The 20,441-nt window shown below is 47.7% G+C and overlaps 7 protein-coding genes across 7 annotated transcripts; 5 read left to right on the top strand and 2 right to left on the bottom strand.

Moving 5' to 3' along the window:
- Positions 1–1,896: 1,896 nt before the first annotated feature.
- N7496_010284 (uncharacterized protein) lies at positions 1,897–6,528 on the top strand (the record flags this gene model as incomplete). The annotated part of the gene is made up of 2 exons (XM_056703197.1): positions 1,897–3,355; positions 3,416–6,528. The coding sequence occupies 2 exons, from the start codon at positions 1,897–1,899 to the stop codon at positions 6,526–6,528; spliced, it is 4,572 nt and encodes a 1,523-aa protein (XP_056552197.1).
- A 1,858-nt stretch (positions 6,529–8,386) lies between these two features.
- Positions 8,387–9,104, bottom strand: N7496_010283 (MARVEL domain-containing protein; the record flags this gene model as incomplete). The annotated part of the gene is made up of 3 exons (XM_056703196.1): positions 8,387–8,612; positions 8,650–8,790; positions 8,860–9,104. The coding sequence occupies 3 exons, from the start codon at positions 9,102–9,104 to the stop codon at positions 8,387–8,389; spliced, it is 612 nt and encodes a 203-aa protein (XP_056552196.1).
- A 1,912-nt stretch (positions 9,105–11,016) lies between these two features.
- N7496_010282 (uncharacterized protein) lies at positions 11,017–11,430 on the top strand (the record flags this gene model as incomplete). Its single annotated transcript, XM_056703195.1, has 1 exon — positions 11,017–11,430. The coding sequence occupies one exon, from the start codon at positions 11,017–11,019 to the stop codon at positions 11,428–11,430; it is 414 nt and encodes a 137-aa protein (XP_056552195.1).
- A 51-nt stretch (positions 11,431–11,481) lies between these two features.
- N7496_010281 (Tetratricopeptide-like helical) lies at positions 11,482–12,786 on the top strand (the record flags this gene model as incomplete). The annotated part of the gene is made up of 1 exon (XM_056703194.1): positions 11,482–12,786. The coding sequence occupies one exon, from the start codon at positions 11,482–11,484 to the stop codon at positions 12,784–12,786; it is 1,305 nt and encodes a 434-aa protein (XP_056552194.1).
- Positions 12,787–13,814: 1,028 nt separating this feature from the next.
- N7496_010280 (uncharacterized protein) lies at positions 13,815–14,084 on the top strand (the record flags this gene model as incomplete). Its single annotated transcript, XM_056703193.1, has 1 exon — positions 13,815–14,084. The coding sequence occupies one exon, from the start codon at positions 13,815–13,817 to the stop codon at positions 14,082–14,084; it is 270 nt and encodes an 89-aa protein (XP_056552193.1).
- Positions 14,085–16,824: 2,740 nt separating this feature from the next.
- Positions 16,825–17,329, top strand: N7496_010279 (Dabb family protein; the record flags this gene model as incomplete). The annotated part of the gene is made up of 3 exons (XM_056703192.1): positions 16,825–16,890; positions 16,957–17,067; positions 17,174–17,329. 3 exons carry the CDS (start codon positions 16,825–16,827, stop codon positions 17,327–17,329), a joined length of 333 nt encoding a protein of 110 aa, XP_056552192.1.
- A 1,937-nt stretch (positions 17,330–19,266) lies between these two features.
- Positions 19,267–19,968, bottom strand: N7496_010278 (uncharacterized protein; the record flags this gene model as incomplete). The annotated part of the gene is made up of 1 exon (XM_056703191.1): positions 19,267–19,968. The coding sequence occupies one exon, from the start codon at positions 19,966–19,968 to the stop codon at positions 19,267–19,269; it is 702 nt and encodes a 233-aa protein (XP_056552191.1).
- Between the last annotated feature and the right edge of the window lie 473 nt (positions 19,969–20,441).

The following is a 20,441-nucleotide window of genomic DNA, read 5'->3' as shown; positions in this document are numbered from 1 at the left end:
CCTGGACGCGGCAGACTGGATTTTGAGGGGCGAAGGAGATGTCTAGAGGACGATTTATCAGGGCTTGATTTGTTTACATCAAATTCTTCTAACGATATTACCTTAGGGGAGGGAGTTCCTAGGAGTAGTTTGGATTTGGTTCCTGCCGTTTCCACTAAAGCCCCCTCGTGGGCCAGTCGGTTCTCTTTGCCTCGACACGGAAATATGTGGCGCGAATTGAAGATGAATAGTGCTCACCTCGCCCCAGTTGCTCCATTAGTGTGGCGCGTTCAACTTGAGCTGGAAGATCCACTCCGCTTTTGGGAATAAACACGCGAGGCTGTACAATGATAGATACTAGGGCCCCAGATCTCTTGTTATCATTTCAGATCCCGAAGCCTGCTAGTGTGTACAATTCATGGACTATTGATTTCGATGACCCCAGATGGCCCACAGGAACCATCAAGGTTGCGTATTTCGTGGATTTGTGTCTGTTTAGAGTTAGTGCCATCGCGAATATCTTCCATGTGTGAGCAGGTGTTTGTCAAAACTGGGAGACGTTCATTTTGAACCAGCGCCCTGGGCGCAACGTCTTATTCCCAGTTATGTAAATTCCGCTTATTTGCTACTCGGAGTAAATGATGCCATGCATCGGATCGGGTCGACGTAGCCGAAGAGGACCCCATCAAAACCACATGGCACGCCACGATCCGGAAGCGAAGATAGTAGCAATATCCATCTTCGCTAAGGCAAAGCTAGTTTTTTAAGCGCAAGCAATATACAAACGGTCCAATTTGTAAAAGTATAGGAAGGAAGGGCACAAAAGATGTGTGTTCAAGGACAGAAGGCCTAAAGGGGCAAGGGTGCACATGAGAGGAGGCTAAGAATCGAGGGTCTCTATAAGCGACGGTAAGTCGAATGGGATTCGACGGATCGCGGCTCCAAGTCCGATCGAAATGAAAGATCTTGTTAGTCTCAATTATCGGTTACCTAATAAGGGCAAGGGACCGATTATTAGTCTCATATTAAAAAACAATGCGCAGTATATCCTTTTCTTTTGCTGGAGCTTTCTAAATTTGTTGTTGGTTGGCTATACGGTTAGCCCTAATTCCTTGCGGCCGAGTCTCCGAACCGTTCGGCTGGTATTTCCATCCATTGATAGCTCCGCCAGTGGGGAAGAAACTGGTTCTAATTCACATTGGGATTGGCTAGAATCGGATTTTTTTTTCTCCCCTGACAGCCTCCATTGTGGCGTCAATCGGAATGGCCGAGAAATAGACTTTCGGCCATTTTGACAACTTTTGGGATTGCTTGTTTTCTTAGTGTGGGCCCCGACGAGAAACTTGTACAGTGGGGTTCCATACATTTGAAACCCTGACAAATTTCCAAAACCAATCATCTGTTATGAGTAGAAGTATAGACCAGAAGATGATACTTGAGCTATGTAGAATACCGATTTCAAACACAGATAGGATGAAGTTTCAGGAAGCAAGATGGTGGAGTACATATATCGCATCGGGCCGTTTCCTTGGTCGAAGTCTTGAATTGCCACTGTATACATACGTCGGTGTATTGGTCACTATCGCGTCCGAGCGGCTTGCACTATCGAGGCCCTAAATTCTCCAAGAACCCACCCATACAGGCTTAGCATCATCTAGAAGAAATAGGGAGAAAACAAGAAAACAAGAATGGAGTAAAAGAAATGGAAAAGCCCCTCTCTAGGTCAGCCAGCCGATAGGAGCATCGGTCTAGGTCAAAAAAATCTCCGGAGTCGGTGCATTGGCTATCCATACTGTCTGTCGCTTAAAAAGAAACATGACAGAGCCACTGATCATTTTGAGAAACCACTTCTAGTCACTCATTACATTCGTTTTAGGAGTCACTCATTACGCTCCTTTCCACCCATAGCCGCCAGCCATGCGGCTTGTACGCTCATTTTTGGCGAGCATCTTGCTTCTGGCAAGTGTCTCTGCCACAGCTTTGGAAGTTCGTGCAGATGAAGTTGAGAATTCCGATTCTGGGAGAGTCATTACCTTGACCAGAACTAATTATCATACTGTTTGCCCCTGCACTACCGCTCTTTTATCTTCTCCCACCACCAGCAGCTCTTTGGAATCCAACACAGGAGAGTCTGATAAGTCTACCAACAACTCTGACAAGTCTGTCAATACCTCTGGCAATGAATCAAGCTCCAACTCAGACTCTGGCTCAAACAAAGGGCAGGAATATACCACTTCGACTGTTTATACCTCTCATGTCCACACTGTAACTGCTTGTCCGTCTTCGGTCAAGAATTGCCCCAGTTCAGAAAAAACCACTTACGTGACGACTGAAACTGTCATTGACTACACGACGGTCTGCCCCGTTGCTGAATCTGCTTCGCGAACCGGTGTTACCACGAAGCCCGCTGAAACTGGGTCATCACAGACGCTCACTCGCGCTGGAGGAGATGAATACACTACCTCTACCGTCTATACCACTCGTGTGAGCACTGTGACTGCCTGCCCATCCTCCGTCAAGGACTGCCCAGCATCTGAGAGAACGACATATGTAACTACGGATACTATCATTGATTACACAACTGTCTGTCCAGTCACTGCCACTGCGACAAATTCGGGTGTTAGACCTATACAAACGGACCACGCCTCTACCTCTGCCTCTGCCTTAGTCTCTGGCTCTCATTCTGGCCATAAAAATGGTCATGGGCACGGCCACGGCCACGGCCATGGTCATGGCTCTAGCTCGGGCGCATCGAGTAGCATCACTCACAGCGACTCGTCGCACTCTTCGTCGGCACCTTTGCAGACTAGCTCAGTTTTTGGGTCAGGCTCGGTTGCCTCAAGTAGCATCTACGGCAACTCCCAGCGTACTTCATCAACGTCTCTGCAAGCTTCTGGTTCTGGCACTCTTTCACCCTCCCGCTCTATTCAACGTGCCAGCTCGACCCCTGTCATCAAGTCCAGCGCATCTGCGTCCCCATCCGCAACTCTCGAGCCGTTGGCTTTGTATGTTGAGCCCGTTCAATCGAAAAGAAAGCGTCAGACCTACAACACGGCCGTCTTGATCGGTGCTGGATCCCTCACAGCCAGCTGTGACAACGCAGATCGGTTCTATCTCACCGGAGGCCATCTTTATGATGGAAGCCTGCTTGTGGCTGTCAACACGAACGTGTCCAGTGCGTTGTTCGTGGGAACCACTTCCCCGGGACCAATTCGAGGCACATTCGCTGTTGCTGATGGCATTCTCTCCTGGACCAATTCAAACTTTAACAACGGCGCCGCCTCTTTCTGTGTCTCTGGTAACACTGTTCGCGCTATCTTCAGCGGTGACACACCCTCTAGCTGCGCTCCCGTTACTATTGCCGCTGTCAAGTACTGTATGTATCCATTGGTCCCGATGAAAAAGAACTACGCAGATGAAGACTAACAAATTCTAGCTCAACTGTGCCCTGGAGGTACTGCGACAACCAGCCTCAGCCCGGTTAGCTCGGGCACGCCCTCTTCGACGGCTATTCCCAAGTGCTCTACCAACTCGGACCCGGAACTAAGCACCGCTGTGCTGCCAGCTCTTGACCCCAGTGTCGATGGTTCCGCCCTCCTCGATTTGTCTCCCTCGATGTATGCGACTCTCTACTATGCTAGCCCCTCGGGCTCGACCATTCTTCAGGTGACCTACTACATGCTATATCCCCAGGTAACCCTAGAGAATGCGTACAAGATTGCCAAGGTGACTTGCTCTGGCAATAGCTTGACCGTCAAAGTGACCACTGCTGCTGCTTTCAACATTGTCAGCCAGTGGCCCACGAAGAACTTCATTCTGATCACCAACTCCGGAAGCTGCAACTCGGCCTCTCAACGAGGAGTCTACATGGTCACTTCATACACCGCGGACATTTCTAGCCTCACAATCACCCTTGATGTCAAGACCAAGGTTTGGGCCGATGTCTCGAACACTATGGAGGTCGCCTACGGCGTCGGACGTGTGAACTCTACCAGCGTCTCCTACACTCCATCCTGTACAGCATCTTATCCCGCAGCCAGCAGCTCTGCAGCTGTGAGCAATGGCTCGGTCTCCTACGAGGATCTGACCCCCGAGGAGAAGAATGTCGTTGCTTATCTGACTCGCAACAATACATATGATGCCAATGGTAACATCGCCGTCACCATGCCCGCTATCACTGCGAATGCCACGGATCCAGTCTATAACCCAGACTCCAACTCCACGCAGCAAGCCTCGCTCGAGGATGCCCTACAGAATGCAGGCCTTCCATCACCAGATTCTCTGTGGAACAAAACCGCCAGCGATCTCGCTGGCCACTGCTCCAATGGTGCTTATGTTCCAGCGACGACCGTCTACACTAAGCGGACGCCTCATTTCCCCGGTCGGTCCTACCACCCCAAATTGCATAACCGCCACCGTCGTGGCATGCTTGCCAAGCGCAGTGGGCTCGATGACGAGTCGTGGTGGGAGTTGCTCTGGGATGGTGCCTGCAGTGACCTCGCTGGCGAAATTCTTGACGCCCTTGACGAGGAACTGGGGGCTCTTGCAGAGCTCATTTGCGATTTGAAAGATCTGTATGATACAGTCGAGGAGGCTTACGCCAACCGTGACGCGATCGAGTGTACTTGGACTGGTTGCTACCTTGACGTCGTCGTCGCGACCTACTGGAACTACACCTACACTGCTAGTGTAGACTATCAACTCCCAGCGCAGCCGTTGGTTCAATCCTCCGTCGGCACACTCAGCTGCATTGACTGTGGTCTGAGCATCTCCAACCTTGAATTCGTGGGCAGTGTCATGATTAGCACTTCCTCGGGTAAGGTCATGAGTGCATTCATGACGCCTACGGTGAGCTGGACCGGAAACCTCGTCATGGGTCTCGAGACCACGGATGCCTGGTCTGGGGAATGGACATATAACTTCGACACCATCCAGTTCAACGAGCCAATCTCGGTCCCTGGAGAGTTCACCATCACACCATCATTGATGTACAGTCTAGGAGTCCAGTGGTCAACCACCGCAGCCGTCGACTTCACTGCGGGTGCCACCATCAGCGTGGACAGTGGCTCGGTCTACCTAGACTTTGCCAACAATGCCGCATCCCAGGCTAAAAACTGGTCGCCCACCGTGGAGTACACTTACCCAGTCTTCTCCACCTCTGCAGACGTCTCGTTTGTGCCTATCATGAGATCATCGCTCGCCATTGAGGTGGTGATCGAGAACGCACCCTACGGCCATCAGCCCGTCTACATCAACTCTGACACGGCCATCGGTTTCAATGCTGCCATTGTCCTAAACGACGGCGAAACTTGCAGTGCTGGCGAGCTTGAGTTGACCTCCTACTCCAGCGTGAACAACGAAGTTCTTTTCACTGGTGGCTCCACCACTATTCTCTCCCAGTCCGGCGATGTTGCCGGCCAAACCAAGTGCTTCAATGTCCCCAACGACATCCCCACAGCGGACGAGGTCAGCTCCCTTCGGAGCGTTGGTGGTGCCTTCTGTACCTCCTATCTCGGCTATGTGGCTCCCACCTCCGTTGCATACGGCATCACTACACGCACTGGGCTCTCGACCACGCAGACCACCAAGCCAACCACCATCTCGACCACGTCTACCGTCTACGAGTACCCCACCGTCACTACTGTCTTCACACAGACTACCACGGTCGACGCAACCTCCTATGTGACTGTGTCTGGCTCTCAATCCCTCGGAGACTCCTATATGAAGAAGCGAGCCCTTGAAACTGGCTCCCCCATCAAGAAGCGTTCCACCAACAACAACAATGCTGTCGCTCCCCAGCCCACCATGGCCGCCGACCTCGCCAAGCGCACCGTCGCAGAACCTGCCATGATCTCTACTTGGGATTCCAGCAAGATCTCCCTCGCCTGCTCCCAGGTCGCCACAGGCACAGTCACGAAAACTTTCTACACCTCCACGGCAACCGCTTACTCCGGCACTGTCGTGAATACCGTATACAGCACCGTCGATGCCCTCGGCGCTCTCGAAACTGAGACCTTCACTCGCGTCGTTGTCTCTCAAACCGCGACCACTGTCACCGGGACTCAGACCGCCACAGCTACCACTGCGGCCAGCTGCCCTCTCCAAACCCAAGTGTCCTGCTTCACCATCACCGCAAGCGGGCCCGACCACATCAACGGAAAACAGCTCTACCTGTCCAACAACAGCTCTTCCCCAGTCTGGGGTGGCTGGGGCGCTGGCTACGAGGTTGGTGTCTTCTACCTGACCTGCGCAGGCGACCTCGTCGCGCTCCCCTCAATGGACGTCCTCATCCCCACGACGGAAATGTGGGTAGAATTCGACAGCTTCTCCTCCTCGAGCTCTAAGCAAAGCTGTTCAAAGGATTCTTCCTCTGGTATCCTCAGCTGTGGAAGTGGTTGGTATTCTACCTCGCCAGTGGCACTGCGTTACACGGATTTCCGCGCGTACAGTGGAGATTGGCACCCTGTTTGGAATGATGGGACGAATGAGGATACGTTGACGCCGGTGGTTCTGACATATGATACTGTGGATTGTCCTTGTCAGTATTAGAGGGGATTTTGGATTCTCTTCTACCATTCTTTTTGAACTTTTTTATTTACGTATCAGGACTTGACATTTTGAGTCCTGTATAATATTATAAACGTTTTTTCTTGTTTATAGACAATTATTTCACTTCTCCTTCGTAATTTGGTGACTTGTTGTTGCATTGAGATAACTCTTTAGTGGATAGCGGAGAGGGAGAGGGTATCGTAGTCAGCTCACTCTTGTCTAGACTAGACTTGATAAGTTGAAAATAGCGCGAACTACTTTACTCGTGAGCTTTTTCTTGCCTTATGATAACTAGCACGAGTCATATATGACTTTGACATACGATTTTCATAGTGTCCGAGGCCGTAACTAGCGCTAACCCTAAGTAGGCGCGCTAAACCGCTTTAGGTGCTCTTTAGAATATGGGATAACTACCTCACCGAATTCCATCCCAAGTCTAACTTCTGTTTGTAGGCATTGGACCCGCCGCAACCTATATTTTCTCAAGAAAAAACTGGAATTCCTTTTCGCTATACCCTACATAGACCCATGTATATCCGTGAAGAGAGCCAAAAAGAATGACCAGACTGGGGCTCGATCCCAGGACCTTATAGGTGTTAATGATACGTGATAAGGGGGTATCTATGGAAAAATTACGGTTATGCGTGCTCTTTTGTCCCGATAGCGTGGCATTCTCGCCCACCACTGTGATGTTTCCATCGTTGTATAGGAGCCCCTATCCCCGCCATCAACGCTGTAACGTATCGTGCGTCCTCTTGCACCCCATCGCATCCCAGTCTAGCATATCATATCCACGGCTCTATCATAAGCCTGCGAACGAGGACGATCAAACCATACATGACCAAACGCTCAAGGACAAGTCATCAACTATGATGCTCCTCTCTGAATCTCTAGCAGCTACATTTTTGTCACATCACTAGTGCTTAGTCTCACATGTACGATTCTTGAAGTACAATACAAGGAAAATTAAGGCTATAATGTTACACCATAAAGAATTGGTTGGTTCAAATCAAGTTGAAGCCTGATCATCTAAAGTGCTATGTATCTTATAGCCCACACGCCTAAGGTATAATGGTCTAGTTCCCCCGAAGGTTTCATTTGTTCTATGAGAAAGGATGAAGGCTATTGAGACCTGATAATTATTGATTACTCGACCTTGACCTTGAGTATTCGATCGTTTTGTCATACGTCCTCCCGTTTACACCTACATAGATTGCTCTGCAGGTTTGATGGTTCTTTTCAGGACCGACGCTGTTCTTTGTCTTGCAGACCTATTTAGGTCTTTCTCTTCTTCTTTTCCTTCTTCTTCTCTAGACCTATCTTCATCATAGTCTAGATAGAGACATTGATTCAGATTCCCCTTCCTTTCTGCTTCCTGTGCGTAGGTGTCGATGACACCATCAATTATAATAAGCAGTACTCAAACGCGAACGTCGCAAGTATGTTATTTAGCTCAGCAGGCAAACCGGTACGGTACCTACGAACCTCAAATTCCTTAGTTGGTCTAATCCATATCTAGGTCCTGCAATGATAGTAATTCTTAATGTTTTTCTCTATATCTAAAAGCTATACACATAGAAATAGGGATCTGACGGCGGTCGAGAGGAAAGCATTACTCTTATTTTAGGGTGAATTGAATATTGCTAGGCTGACAAAGAAATAAAAATCCACGACTGCGAACAAGAATATCAGAAAACAAAGACGCTGAGACTTTTACTGATCCATTCGCAAATAGTAGAACAATTGAGTAAGTAAATATAGACCTAGGCGAGGAAACCACTTTAAACAAGGACCGACTTTCGACTCCGTAGCATAAAGACTCTGACTCAACGTTGAAAGGCGACGGAGAATGCGCATTTCAAACTCCATTTTGTTCTTCATTCATTGCTGGTACATGTCCCGTAGTAGGAACTGTACGATTTCTTTCGGTATCACCTGGAGTAGAAGATTCAGGACCGTCATGGATTGGTTTTTCGGGATGAGGAACTGAGGGTGTATCCACAGATCGGCCCTGCAGATAAACGTTTAAGATTTCCAGGCATAAGCCACAGAGGGTCCAGAAGCTGTGATATCTATTAGAATGACTACTAAATCAGGCGAGGGACTGTGGTGCTGACTAACAGGGACAGAAAAGTAAACGCTTCGATGGCATTTCGCTTCGCGCAGCCACTGTTCAAGTCCCAAACATAGTAACGACACCCGGCATTGTCAAAACTCAAGGTGCCATTGGTTTGCGCAACGAATATAAAAGCAGCTAGCCATCTAAGCGTTCCATCTGAGGATTAGCTTCAGAGCAAAAGCTTGCCCGACGTGACGTAGGGTCTGACTTACAGCGCATAGAAGACAATATCCAGTGGAATCATATATCCACGGTTGCGCTGCATGCATGAAGTAAAGACAGAGGGAATATAAAGAACTGTGCTGAGTACTGCGACGACCAAGGTGAAGATTGTCCGATAGTTCTTTAGATGGGTGACCGCCCACGCGGTAATACCCATGACGATTACCGCACTGATCAATAGGGCCACGCGAACCGCAAAGAGAAACGGTCGGATGATTTCATTTGCCTCGGTCATAGTTGACTATCCTTTATGGACTGTTTGAGATAGAAAAGAGCTTCTGTAACAGGACCATATTTCTTCATGGTTTAGGTCGGCTCAAATAAATGATTTGGACTGTAGGTGGGGAGCTCGAAATCGATGACGCACTTACGAAGCCTCGTACCGTCATTAGCTATCAGACTAATCTTTGAGCCCTCGTATATTTAGTGATGACCAGCTGATACCTCAGTGGCGGATAGAATATTATTCGCGGGCTAGCATAAATATCCATAGATCATTTACTGTCCGATCGGTGGTTTTCTAAAGTGGAGATACTGTCAACCTTCTTTAGAATGGGAAATCCGTAGAAAACAAGGTGGAGAATATCTCCACAATTTTCATGAGAGACGAGAATTGAGCGTCCAATTCTGAATCTATATTTTCTCAAAAAAACTGTATTTCCCTTTCACTATACTCCACATGGGCCCATACTGTATATATCCGTGAAAAGAGCCAAAAAGAATGACCAGACTGGGGTTCGATCCCAGGACCTTATCGGTGTTAACGATACGTGATAACCAACTACACCATCCGGCCACCGCTAGATACTGGCAGGACTCGTAATAGATCCATAAAAGACTTAGAAAAGTCACATCCCGAGACACTGCGATTGCTGCTTTTATCTTGCGTCAGTCCTGGTAAATAATTCTCAATCTAACCTTGCATTATCCGTGATTACTTCTAGGTTCATCACTTTTCGTCCCTAGTCAATTAGTGACTCAAGTTCGCTTAATTCCTCTAATGCTCCTACGAGAGGTTAAGAGTGATGTATCGGCGAATTCTAGGCAAGTCTATTGGCGTTATTATATATATAGAGAGATCTCGGATAATTTTCAGTAATATAGATATAGAACTATTTCCACGGAACGTCATGCCTATGATTACTGGATGTTTTAGATGCTGTCTCGTTTAGCCTCGAATAACAACCTTTTGCTCACATAATAGTGGAAAATCTTCTTACCTGCGAGAAGAACTGCTCCGTACGATAAATGGTCGACGATAAAGGACCACCGCCTTCTAATCTGTACTTGCCCTGTGAGCCTATTGCGGTGACGGCTGGATAATATCTCTCATATTTTTCCATTGTTCTCGATAGAGCAACTCCAAATTGTCCCGTAAAGTCTGTATCTTTTGGAAGACGTGACCTCTTTGCTAATTTTGAATTACCGAAATTGATAGAATAGGAAAAGATTTGTCATTTCCAGAGAAATCGACCCTATCTTCTCATTTCGACGACTCCCGAGTGCCCGAATAGCCACTAACTAAGCATACCTATAATACGATAGTCAAAACCGTGCTAGTCTACCTTATCCCCAAAACCGTGTTTTCCACTTGACCGCGACAGTCTCCTGAGCCTTTTTTCCATACGGCACTCACGGTATCTCGAAAATCATGCCTTCCAATTGACTGTAGCAGGCGCCTGATCTTTTTTTCCATGTGTCACTCACGGTATCCCCAAAACTGTGCTTTCCACTTGACTGCAATAGGCATCTGATCTTTTTTTCCATGTGTCACTCACGGTATCCCCCAAACTGTGCTTTTTGATGAGCTCCAGTGAAGGATGGTGTCCATTGATGATAACGTATCCTGAAGGCCTTGCATCCAGCGCAATGTGGATTGGTTATTCTCAGGTGATCGGCTGAGAAGCATGGTGCTGCTGGAACCCGAAGACGCCCCTTTCCCACGTGACTCACCGCGCACATCGTCTGCTGATTAATTCGGACCCCCCACTCTTGACTGTTTACTACGGGAGAGTTGGAGTTGCCAATGGGACCCTAGGAAGAGCTAGGTTGAGTTGGGCCCCAAGACAAATTACGCATGGAACAGTGCCAGCCCCGCACACTCAACTCCTAAGTTTTTCCGTTGAATTTTCCAAGGACTCTGAAAAATGAGCGCAGATAATCAAGTCCACCGGGTGTCGCAGCTTTCTCTGGACCCTCGCACCCTACCTGATCGAAGTAATACCAGTCCCATATGGCAGGCGGCCATTGACCGGTACTACGACGAACTCAGGAAGGGCGGGGTCAGGGCTCCTGCGATTGATCAAGACGTCTGGGGCATTCATAGCCCGGATGACCTCCTTCAACAAATTCACGACGTTGCCCCCGCAGATTCTCAAGCGCTGGGGACATGGAAAAGATTCTTGCGTCGGCTCGAGCCAATACTCTTTAGCCTGAACGATTTCGCCGCCGTTCTGACGCTGGCTCTAGGGTTGAACGGTCAGGTTGCTGCTATTATATGGGGTTCTATCAGTCTTATTATGAAGGTAGAGAATAACAGTTCATCCGAAGCACCTTACTGAGCTTACTGGTAGAATTAGTTTGCGCGGCCAGTCCTCCCTGAGGTTCTCGATATGCTTGAAGAATTGGGCCGTGCATTGCCTAGGTTTCGCAGATATGAACAGGAACTCCCAGCCACTACAGAATTGAAAGACGCTCTTTTGGCCACCTATACTGAGATTATCGTGTTCTGCGCACATTCGATCACATTCTTCAGGAACAATCCAAACCTCGCTCCTAATCGAAACGCCTGGTTACATTTCAGCAGCGATTTTCCGAAGGTCATTTCGAATATTCGTCGTTACTCCAGGGCGGTGGATGAAACAGCTGATATGATACGCCTTACAAGGGAGGCCCATACGGCTGACACAATCGAGGCAATCGAAGGGCTGAAAGGATCCCAGTCTCAGACAATGAATCTCCCGTGTCACATGATACCGTACGGCCTTAACCTCAGATTCTTTGGAAGATCGCCCGAGAAAGAGGCTCTGAAAAGAGCTCTTCAACCAGAGATGGACAGTGAGCATTTGAAGGTAGTCGCAATCTATGGAACCGGTGGTGTTGGAAAAACCCAACTTGCGCTGCACTACGCAAACACTTCACTGAAGCTCTATGATGTGGTGTTATGGATCCCAGCGGAAACACAAATCAAACTTACCCAAGCTTTGGCGAAGTTTGCATTGAAACTTGGTATATCAAAATCAGAAGCCACGGAAGACGATTACCAATCAATTCAAAAAGTGAGGGATTGGTTGAATGTGTCGGAGAAAGCCTTCCTTCTGATCTTTGATAACGTTGAGGATCATGATATTCTCGAACAGATCTGGCCGGCTAACACCAAAGGATCTGTCATTATTACGTGTCGGTCCAAGTCACTAGCCGTCAAGAGGACTACAGAAGTCATCGATCTTGGATGCTTTACGGCTGAGACAGGGTTGGATGTACTTTTTTCATTGACTGGTCGACCACCATTGAGCGATGATGATTCTGCAGCAGCAAAGAAGCTATGTGATCTGCTTGGCTGTTTCCCTCTAGCGATGGCTCAAGTCAGCGAATTCATAAGCGATCGTGGCTATTCCTATCTCGAATTTCTGCCGGTCTACACAAAGTCGGCCGAGAAAATTTTTACAAGGTCTGCAGCACCAATGCAATATGAGCACACCTTAAACACGGTCTGGAATATTTCAATTCAGAAACTGTCGTCCGAATCAAGAGTCTTACTGGATGTGCTTGCCTTCTTCGATCCGGACATAATCCCAGAATGGATACTATCAAACGAAAAGGCCGGTATCACCGAGCCTAAGTTGCTTTTCTTGATGGATGATTTCGAGTATGGGTTACTTCCTACACTTGAATGTTTCTCGCTCACATTGGACTAGTTTTGGAGATGCAGTAATTGGTCTTACCAGAGGCTCGCTCGTCAATCGCTCGTCAACGTCCAAGGCAATATCCGTGCACCGCCTGATCCAATTTACCGTCTTCTCACGGTTATCTTCGACAGACATTTTGATATATTTTGACTATGCTGTTCAAGTTTTGTCATCCAGCTTTCCAAATACCTGGAATGAGAGGTCTCATCAACAGGGCCATGGTTGGGCATCATGGGAGACATGTAGCGCTGTTCTCCCGCATATAAGCTGGCTAATGAAGTTAGCTGAAACAAAGCGCCTGGTGCCTAATGATTCGGAGCTATTTGCAGAACTTATTTTTCGTGCAGGAACGTAAGTGAAGATTTGGAAACTGTGGTTACAGCCGAGGGTATTGCTGACAGAATTTCCAAAGATACCTATGGGAAAAGGAGCAGCCAACCACTGCACAGGCTTTCTTAGAATATGGTTTGGAGCTCCAAATTGACCCCCACTCTCGAAACTATGCACAGGCATGCCGGCTTTTAGGCCACGTGGCCCTAGACATGGCAAAGCCAAAATCGGCACTATCTGCGTATCAAAAAGCGCTCTGCGCAAGGGAACAGTTAGAAGAACCCAACTCTCCTCCAATTGCGGACATATATGATTCCATCGCCTGCAGCTACACTGAGCTAGGGATGGTTTCCGAAGCTTTTAAGTACTTGTCAAAAGCGGCCGACATACATCACGCTCACAACCCGCTACATATGGCTAGGACCAAAGCAATATATGCCATGACCCAGCTCAGAGCTGGACAGCCGCAAGAAGCACAAGAGTCGCTCGCATGTTGCTGGCAATTGCAGGGACTGACTGAAGAACAAGTCATAAATTCAAAGTACCCGAAACATAGTGGGGATATCATTCTTCTGGCGAGGATAAAATATGTACTAGGTTTGAAAGAGGAGGCTCAGCAGCTTGCGTCACGAACAATTTCTATCCGGAGGGGTGTTTTTGGGAATAAAGGACCTAGGGTAGCTGACTCCATTTTTTCAGTTGCTCAAATGTTAGAAAGCGACGGCGAAGTGGTCTTAGCTGCGAAACTGTTACGAACAGTGGTAGAAGCTAGTGAGGACGTTTTCGAGATGCAAGGACATCTAGCCCGAGCACTATGGTTCCTGGCCAGGGTCGAGGATGAAATCGGAGACAAGCATAGGGCTGAAGAACTCAGAATGGAGGCCAAGAATGTGCGAGATAAGATTCGTGGAACAGAAGCTCTCGCCGAGGATACTGATGAGTCGTTCATGAACCTCGTCGGATGGATGCTTTGGTAGCCAGCGTGCCTATCTTTTACATCTGTCCGCCGAGATACCGGAAGCTAGCGTTTGAACGAAGAAAGCAGAACTGGTTTAAGAAGACTTGATTGCACAACTTCTCATCTTTTAGTGGCTATCTATCACGTTAGAGCACCGTCTTGCAGCGGTACTGTGACTACCCCAGAAATTCGGCCCGTCGATGAAGTCAATAATAACGCCTGTTTGACTATCAATACTCCAATCACCAGTGACCGTTATGCAAACCTACAGCTGGCAGATGTTTGTGGATTACGGATGCAAGTATACTCTGACTAGTGGTGCATAAGCCACTGCCAGACTTTACAATTATTGAGATCTAGGATAAGATCTAAGTTAGGCAGTGTGCCATGAGGCGTGTGGAATGTTACCATCCTGTTGGAGGAAACCCCCCTGACGAGGCAAGAATTTGCTTGCGGAGTACACCATTAGCTTTGTGCCAGCTGTATCCCTTGTAATATCACTTGGATCAGACTTAGAAGAATGCTGATCCCACCAATTATCGATACAAGCCAGAACGTCCAGTACTGTAAAGTATCCCGCCGATCACGAAGAAGCCCACTTAATGAGTTTGGTTTTGAATCCTTGAGTTCATACGCAATCAACTCGATTCTATCATATAACACCGGGAAATCTCGAGCCGAAAAGTAGACCGACCGATCCACCGGCATATAATCTGAGGGCCAGTCGAGTCGGCTCTTGGAGCAAAGTTCAGGGAGCAAGGTATCGAGTTGACAGCCTTGGACTTCTGATGGAATGAACGTCCGACGGAAGAACTTTCTCGACGCTGCTGACTGCCCGAATAGAAGACGATAAGTTAGAAGGACCTCCTTCAGGTATTGTGAAATGTCGTCATTATTAGCGCGTGGGTCTGCACATGGACCTTCGACGCTAGCAAATGAATATATAACGCCGCGGTTGTGAAGCATTTCTAAGCAGAAAGATGGATAGGCGAAAAGTGATAAAGTTCTGCTTGACTGGTCGTAATCCAGGTGCAAGGATAATGAGTCTACCCACTGTATGTTGACATGAAGCAACACATGGAGCAGGAAGGCGTTGGTTTCATTGGGGTATAGTGGGTGCCACTTGGATGCCCTTTTCCCCGTTTCGCTTGCAAATTGTGCAATTCCTGAAGCTCGAGCAGGAAGTAGATTACCGAATGCCTTAAGCAAAACCGACAGAGGGCGGTCAGATAAGTCGGCTGCTACCCTGTACGTATCAAAAACCAGACCTGATTGTGGCTGATGGGAGTCTCTATGAATGGCGAGTTCCTGGACTGAACAAACATTGAAAGCAGCCTGATATAACATGGATTGCCATCCCAGGGTAGCGAAAATAAGAAGTCTCTGAGCCCCCATCGACTCTCCCAAGGAATCAAATAACCCGCAGTCTCGTAGATGTTTTAATATTTCGTCAATAGAAACACCGTCATTTTCTCGTGCAAATTCCTCGATCACTCCAGAAAGGGGTACTAAACTCTGCTTGGACTGAAGTTTTTCACCCCCGACACGTAGTTCCCTCAGACAATATGGAAGGTTCTCCAGCTGCTGAGATAGCCACGCGTTGTACCAAGTCATATCGGCATAAGGGTGAGAGAAATTCCCGGTGGGTGACTTTTGTTGGGTTTCATCGCGTTCATCTCGATGATTAGGTGTAATCTTCACGACTGCTGGTGAACGGCGAATGCTTCTTCCAGTAGGCGAGATCCGGATGCCTGAAAGTTGTTAATTAGAGTAAACTCAGTGATATGTACTGTGAAAAAGAGTGACTGACGGTTTTGCGAGCGGGTAATCTTAAATGGGACGAAAACATGGGTGTGCATTGACTGGGAATTTGCCATTCTTTTCCTTGGGGATGCCATTGCGTCAAGCTTCGAAGAATCTGAATCCTTCCATCACTTTATCACGGTGTAGGCAAAACGACATTTAATAATTTACTGCGTTCGGCCCCCAACTTGCAGGCCATGTCATGGTGGCAGGGGCTACGGGCGCGTAGGTATCGCCAGTTGAAGTTCAGCTGGGCCCAATTGTGGTTCGTGGGTGACCATAAACCACATGTTGACAGGGGAGGGTGGGGCCGAGCGGGAACTTGAAACCAAGCCGTCTGGCTAGCGTCGACATCAATAATTTCATTGGTACATTGCTTCGGGGCGCCTGTATAAACTCCTCTGATTGCTTATCCTCTGGTTGCTTACAGCAAAAGGGGTTCCGCAATAGACCTCATCATATGACCCATATATTTCAACTGCGACGACAAGTTGCCAAGGGTGGAGCAATTTCGACTCTAGTTCCTGGGGGCACCGCCACAACGATAATCCGGACCAACCAAAATCATCACCTCCCGTAGTTAGCTAGTACGCTTATAGTTAGTAAACTGATTCATCTAGCCGATGGAGCCCGACCGCGCGGGAAGTCAATCGCCAGTCCGCAGATTCCACACTTGTCGGAACTGGAACAGCCGGTATAACGAAGAATGTTGCCCATGTCATGGTGTAATTTTGGTCTAGCGTTATTATGTTCCATCTGTGTTCAACGACGTCTTCTTTACTCACGTGATGATTTCGGTTACCTTGCGGTGTTACCCCGCTTTAAGTTTGTCACTTCCCAACCTTGACTCCCAGAAAATGCGGGTTTTAGCATCACCCCTACTCATACTCGTTGCCATCTTCTCGTGTGTCTTTTTTATATATTATACATCATCTCAGCATCCGCAGTTGCCTGAAATGTCGATTACGCATGTTGTTCTCTTCCAATTTAAATCAAGCGTCGGCGCTGATGTCATTAACGAGGTTAGTTTATCATGAGCACCTTTGGTTGCGGAAAGGAGTCACAGGCAGGCTGACGTTTATAAACAGGTCTGCTCACGGATGCTTGCACTCAAGGATAATTGTCTCCACCCATTGTCTCAGAAGCCCTACATCAAGTCGTCTTTTGGTGGTTTAGATAACTCAATTGAAGGACTTCAGGTGCGCTGGCTTCATCCTTCGTCCGAGACAGTACATAGATATTTTGGAATATTGGTACTCCTTGTTGGGCTTTTGCTGACGTTCTATTGTTCCATTTGAAAAACAGAATAATATTTCGCACGCTTTTATTGTTCAATTCGACAGTGCTGCGGATCGAGATTACTATGTTCGCGATGATCCCGTACATCAAGAATTCGTCCGGGGTCTCGATGGCATCCTCGAGAAGGCACAAGTGATTGACTTCACAAACGAAGTGATTTGAGGGAAAATTGGCTTTCGCGTGGATAAGGGCTTATATAACAAACATTCAACAAAGCATCGAGCGAGCCGATGACGACATTCCTAATGGTATGGATCTCTCAATTCACCGAAAGATGTTCGCTTTCTAGACTCGGTTTTGATATTTGTATTGTAGACAAGAGTTTCGAAAGGGCCTATAAAATTCTCTCTAGTTGAGTTTGAGTCAAACTATAATGTGTAGGCACTAACCCCTAATTGGGAGCAGCTATTTTAGCATAATAGACAAAGTTGTGCTTTCCGCTCATTAGCCTATGAAATTACCTCAATGGTCACGTTGTCATATTTTTTACCACCAGTGACACTGCTATAAGCTATATGGTCTGGACTATCCAATACTCCGTACCGTAGTAAGATTACAGAGTGCCATACATTCCCTTCTTCGAATACAGTGACACCCAAATGCAGTTCAGTAATTTACCCGAATCAAGTATAAAAGCATGTTTTTAAGAGCGTCTCAGGGTTGGATAATACTGAAACCCCCAAACAATGTCATAGAGTACGTATTTGGCACCATTGAGTCAAAAAAAATAACACGAAACTGAAATTTTGCAGTTAAGATCGAGCTCGTCTGGCCAGTCGCTTCGACCGCCTGGGTTCAGAATAAACACCGTCCGCATGTGGTAATTTGGGTTTCATTAATGGTACAGCAAGGGGGCCACAAGGCAAGTTCTTTCCATCGGAGGTAAAAGTTTGATCTGTTAGTTCCTGGGAAATAGTCTTGGTAGTCGTCGAATGTGCTGGTACGCTGTCACCAGGTGCAGGCGCAGGCAAGTGAGGGCTGTGACCAGCGGAAGATAGTGCGGGAGCGAAGGCGAGGAAGCGTTTTGGGTCTACCCCATCCGAGTGGATGTTCAGAGCAATATTTCCAAACTAGTCTCCTCGTTCCTCATAATTCGATGCTAAAGAAGTTATGAAGTTCAATAGAAAGTTGGCCGATAAAGCTGTGTCGCCATTTTGTTCCCTTTTCCCATTCTGGCATGCCCAATTCAAATATCACAATGCTATTTGACCGTTCTGTATGTTTTCATATGCCTGGTGAGTCTCGACTAACAACTGGCAATCTTTTTGTTCCTTTGTGTAGTCTTGTAGCAAGGGAGCTGTCCTCCTGTGTCCCCACAATTCTTTCTCTTACGTAGTTAGCACTAACGGGTACTCCACGCTGCGTGGGGTCGGCCTGCTGTATCTCTAGTCAGGCCAATTGCCCTGCCCCCCACTTGATGCATGATATATTCGCTTGAGAATTACACTGCTACTTGAAACCGGGCTTGGTAGTACGATATGGCGAAGGCTACACGGACAGTTTAAAGTAGGACTAGTTTTATTGAGGAAAGTAAAATCACAAATCGCACGTAGATGACTTTCCTTCGCTCGACCATCCAAAAAGCTTCTTTTACTCACCGTACGTCAACGATATTCATCGACAGATAGAGCTCTTACGAGCGAAGAGGGAACTTTTCCATGGTTCATTGCAAGGGCATTCATGATGAGCCCATACAGAGCGATGTTTCGCACTGGGTCACCGTCCTCACCAACGAAGACGTTCCATCTGCGCGCCAGACGTGAACGCGTTTCTAGAGATGGATCAAGGAAAAAAAGCCGAAGAAGATCCACGACAGAATTTCTCCAGTTATTATCTATGTTCAGTTGTCTAGACCGTTCCTCTAGCACGTCTACCAGGCGGCTATGGCTCAGTTGAGTCGTATCAGGTCTTCTTCGTAAGAGGTCTTAAGTGTGTCAGCATATATCCTTCATAAGAAAATTGAGTACACTCACTTGGAACTGTTTTGAGTGGACCAAGAACTTGAAGTAACCCTTTTGCATACGCTGCCGCTGTTGCGGATGCGTACGGCTGCCATGTATCGTTCTTTTCAGAGTCGCCAAAGTCGCTAATTCCTCGAATCACAGCCACTGGTAGGGTATTATACCCGCTGCCTCCATCTCAATAGCAATAGCTTTATATCTCAGTCTCAGTTCCTCACGATACCGTGCCGATTTAATGACTTTATTTCCAGAGAGAATAGTGCCATGATGCACGATAGGAAATTGCCGGGGCTGTCGGATGTGCTCAGAGCAAGTAGATGGTTGTGAGGGTGTTGAAAGGCGCGTGAACTTTGTTCCTTCAGAGGCTATCAAGCCTGCATTTAGGGTCGATATCGCAGATCGCAGCATAGGGTGACTTGCATTCTGCCACTGTTTCAGGCGTATTTCCTCAGGCTCAATCTTGACTAAGTCATATCCAATCACCCCTGGATTATCCTCATCAGGAACAGCGACAGCGACATCTCCCAGATGAATATCATTCTCAAACGATGGAATACCGGCGCCAATATCAACTAGTAAACCGACCTCCAGGTTGGGAAAATCGCGTCTCATTCCAGCAGCAATGGTTCCCGCTACTCCGATTCCGCTCTCGCCGGCCGGAAAACAGGCAACAGCAACGTTGTTATCTCCCATACAGCCGAGGTGATACACTAATGTTTGGCCACTTTTGCGGGCTGGTGCCCCGTGATGCTCATCTAGCAGCTGTAAAGCAGCCGCTGCTTCTAGGGCCAATGGCGCGATCCATACCACAGTGTAATCTTCCATTTCAAAGTTTGGCATTCTCGACGAAAAATATTGATATCCTGGGAAGACAGTTCCTAAGGTAATTGATCCCATTTATAGATGAAAGAAAACAGAGATCCAGGCAAATTTATCAAATTCTTTGGCTATGTATGGACCTCCATATGTAGTACATGAATTCGCTCTCGGTGCCCTTTATTCAGTACCACTACGGGGCTGCTCATGAGCCTCATTTGCGCGCAGAAGAACCTGGCTCCACGTTGGTTCGAGCAGCAAACCAAAGAGGGCTTTGTTCTCATGACGCGAATTCAGCATCGCTTCGATTTTGGGAGACATCGGCCAATCAAAACGGCGGCATTCGCGCCGCCATGACTAAACGCATGACTCGTTCGCAAATGAGGTTGGCAAATCCTTCAGTGCATGCGAAACGATTGGTGCTTAACCCCAGTATGTTAAGCATCACTTCAAACATAGCCTTGCTTCCCGCCTTGCCTTACTTGCTTCAATCCCCG

Source organism: Penicillium cataractarum (assembly GCF_028827025.1).
Source record: "Penicillium cataractarum strain IBT 29864 chromosome Unknown utg000008l, whole genome shotgun sequence".
Classification (NCBI taxonomy): domain Eukaryota; kingdom Fungi; phylum Ascomycota; class Eurotiomycetes; order Eurotiales; family Aspergillaceae; genus Penicillium; species Penicillium cataractarum.
The sequence above is the reverse complement of the archived record's forward strand: the minus strand, read 5'-3'. Positions and strand labels throughout refer to the sequence as shown.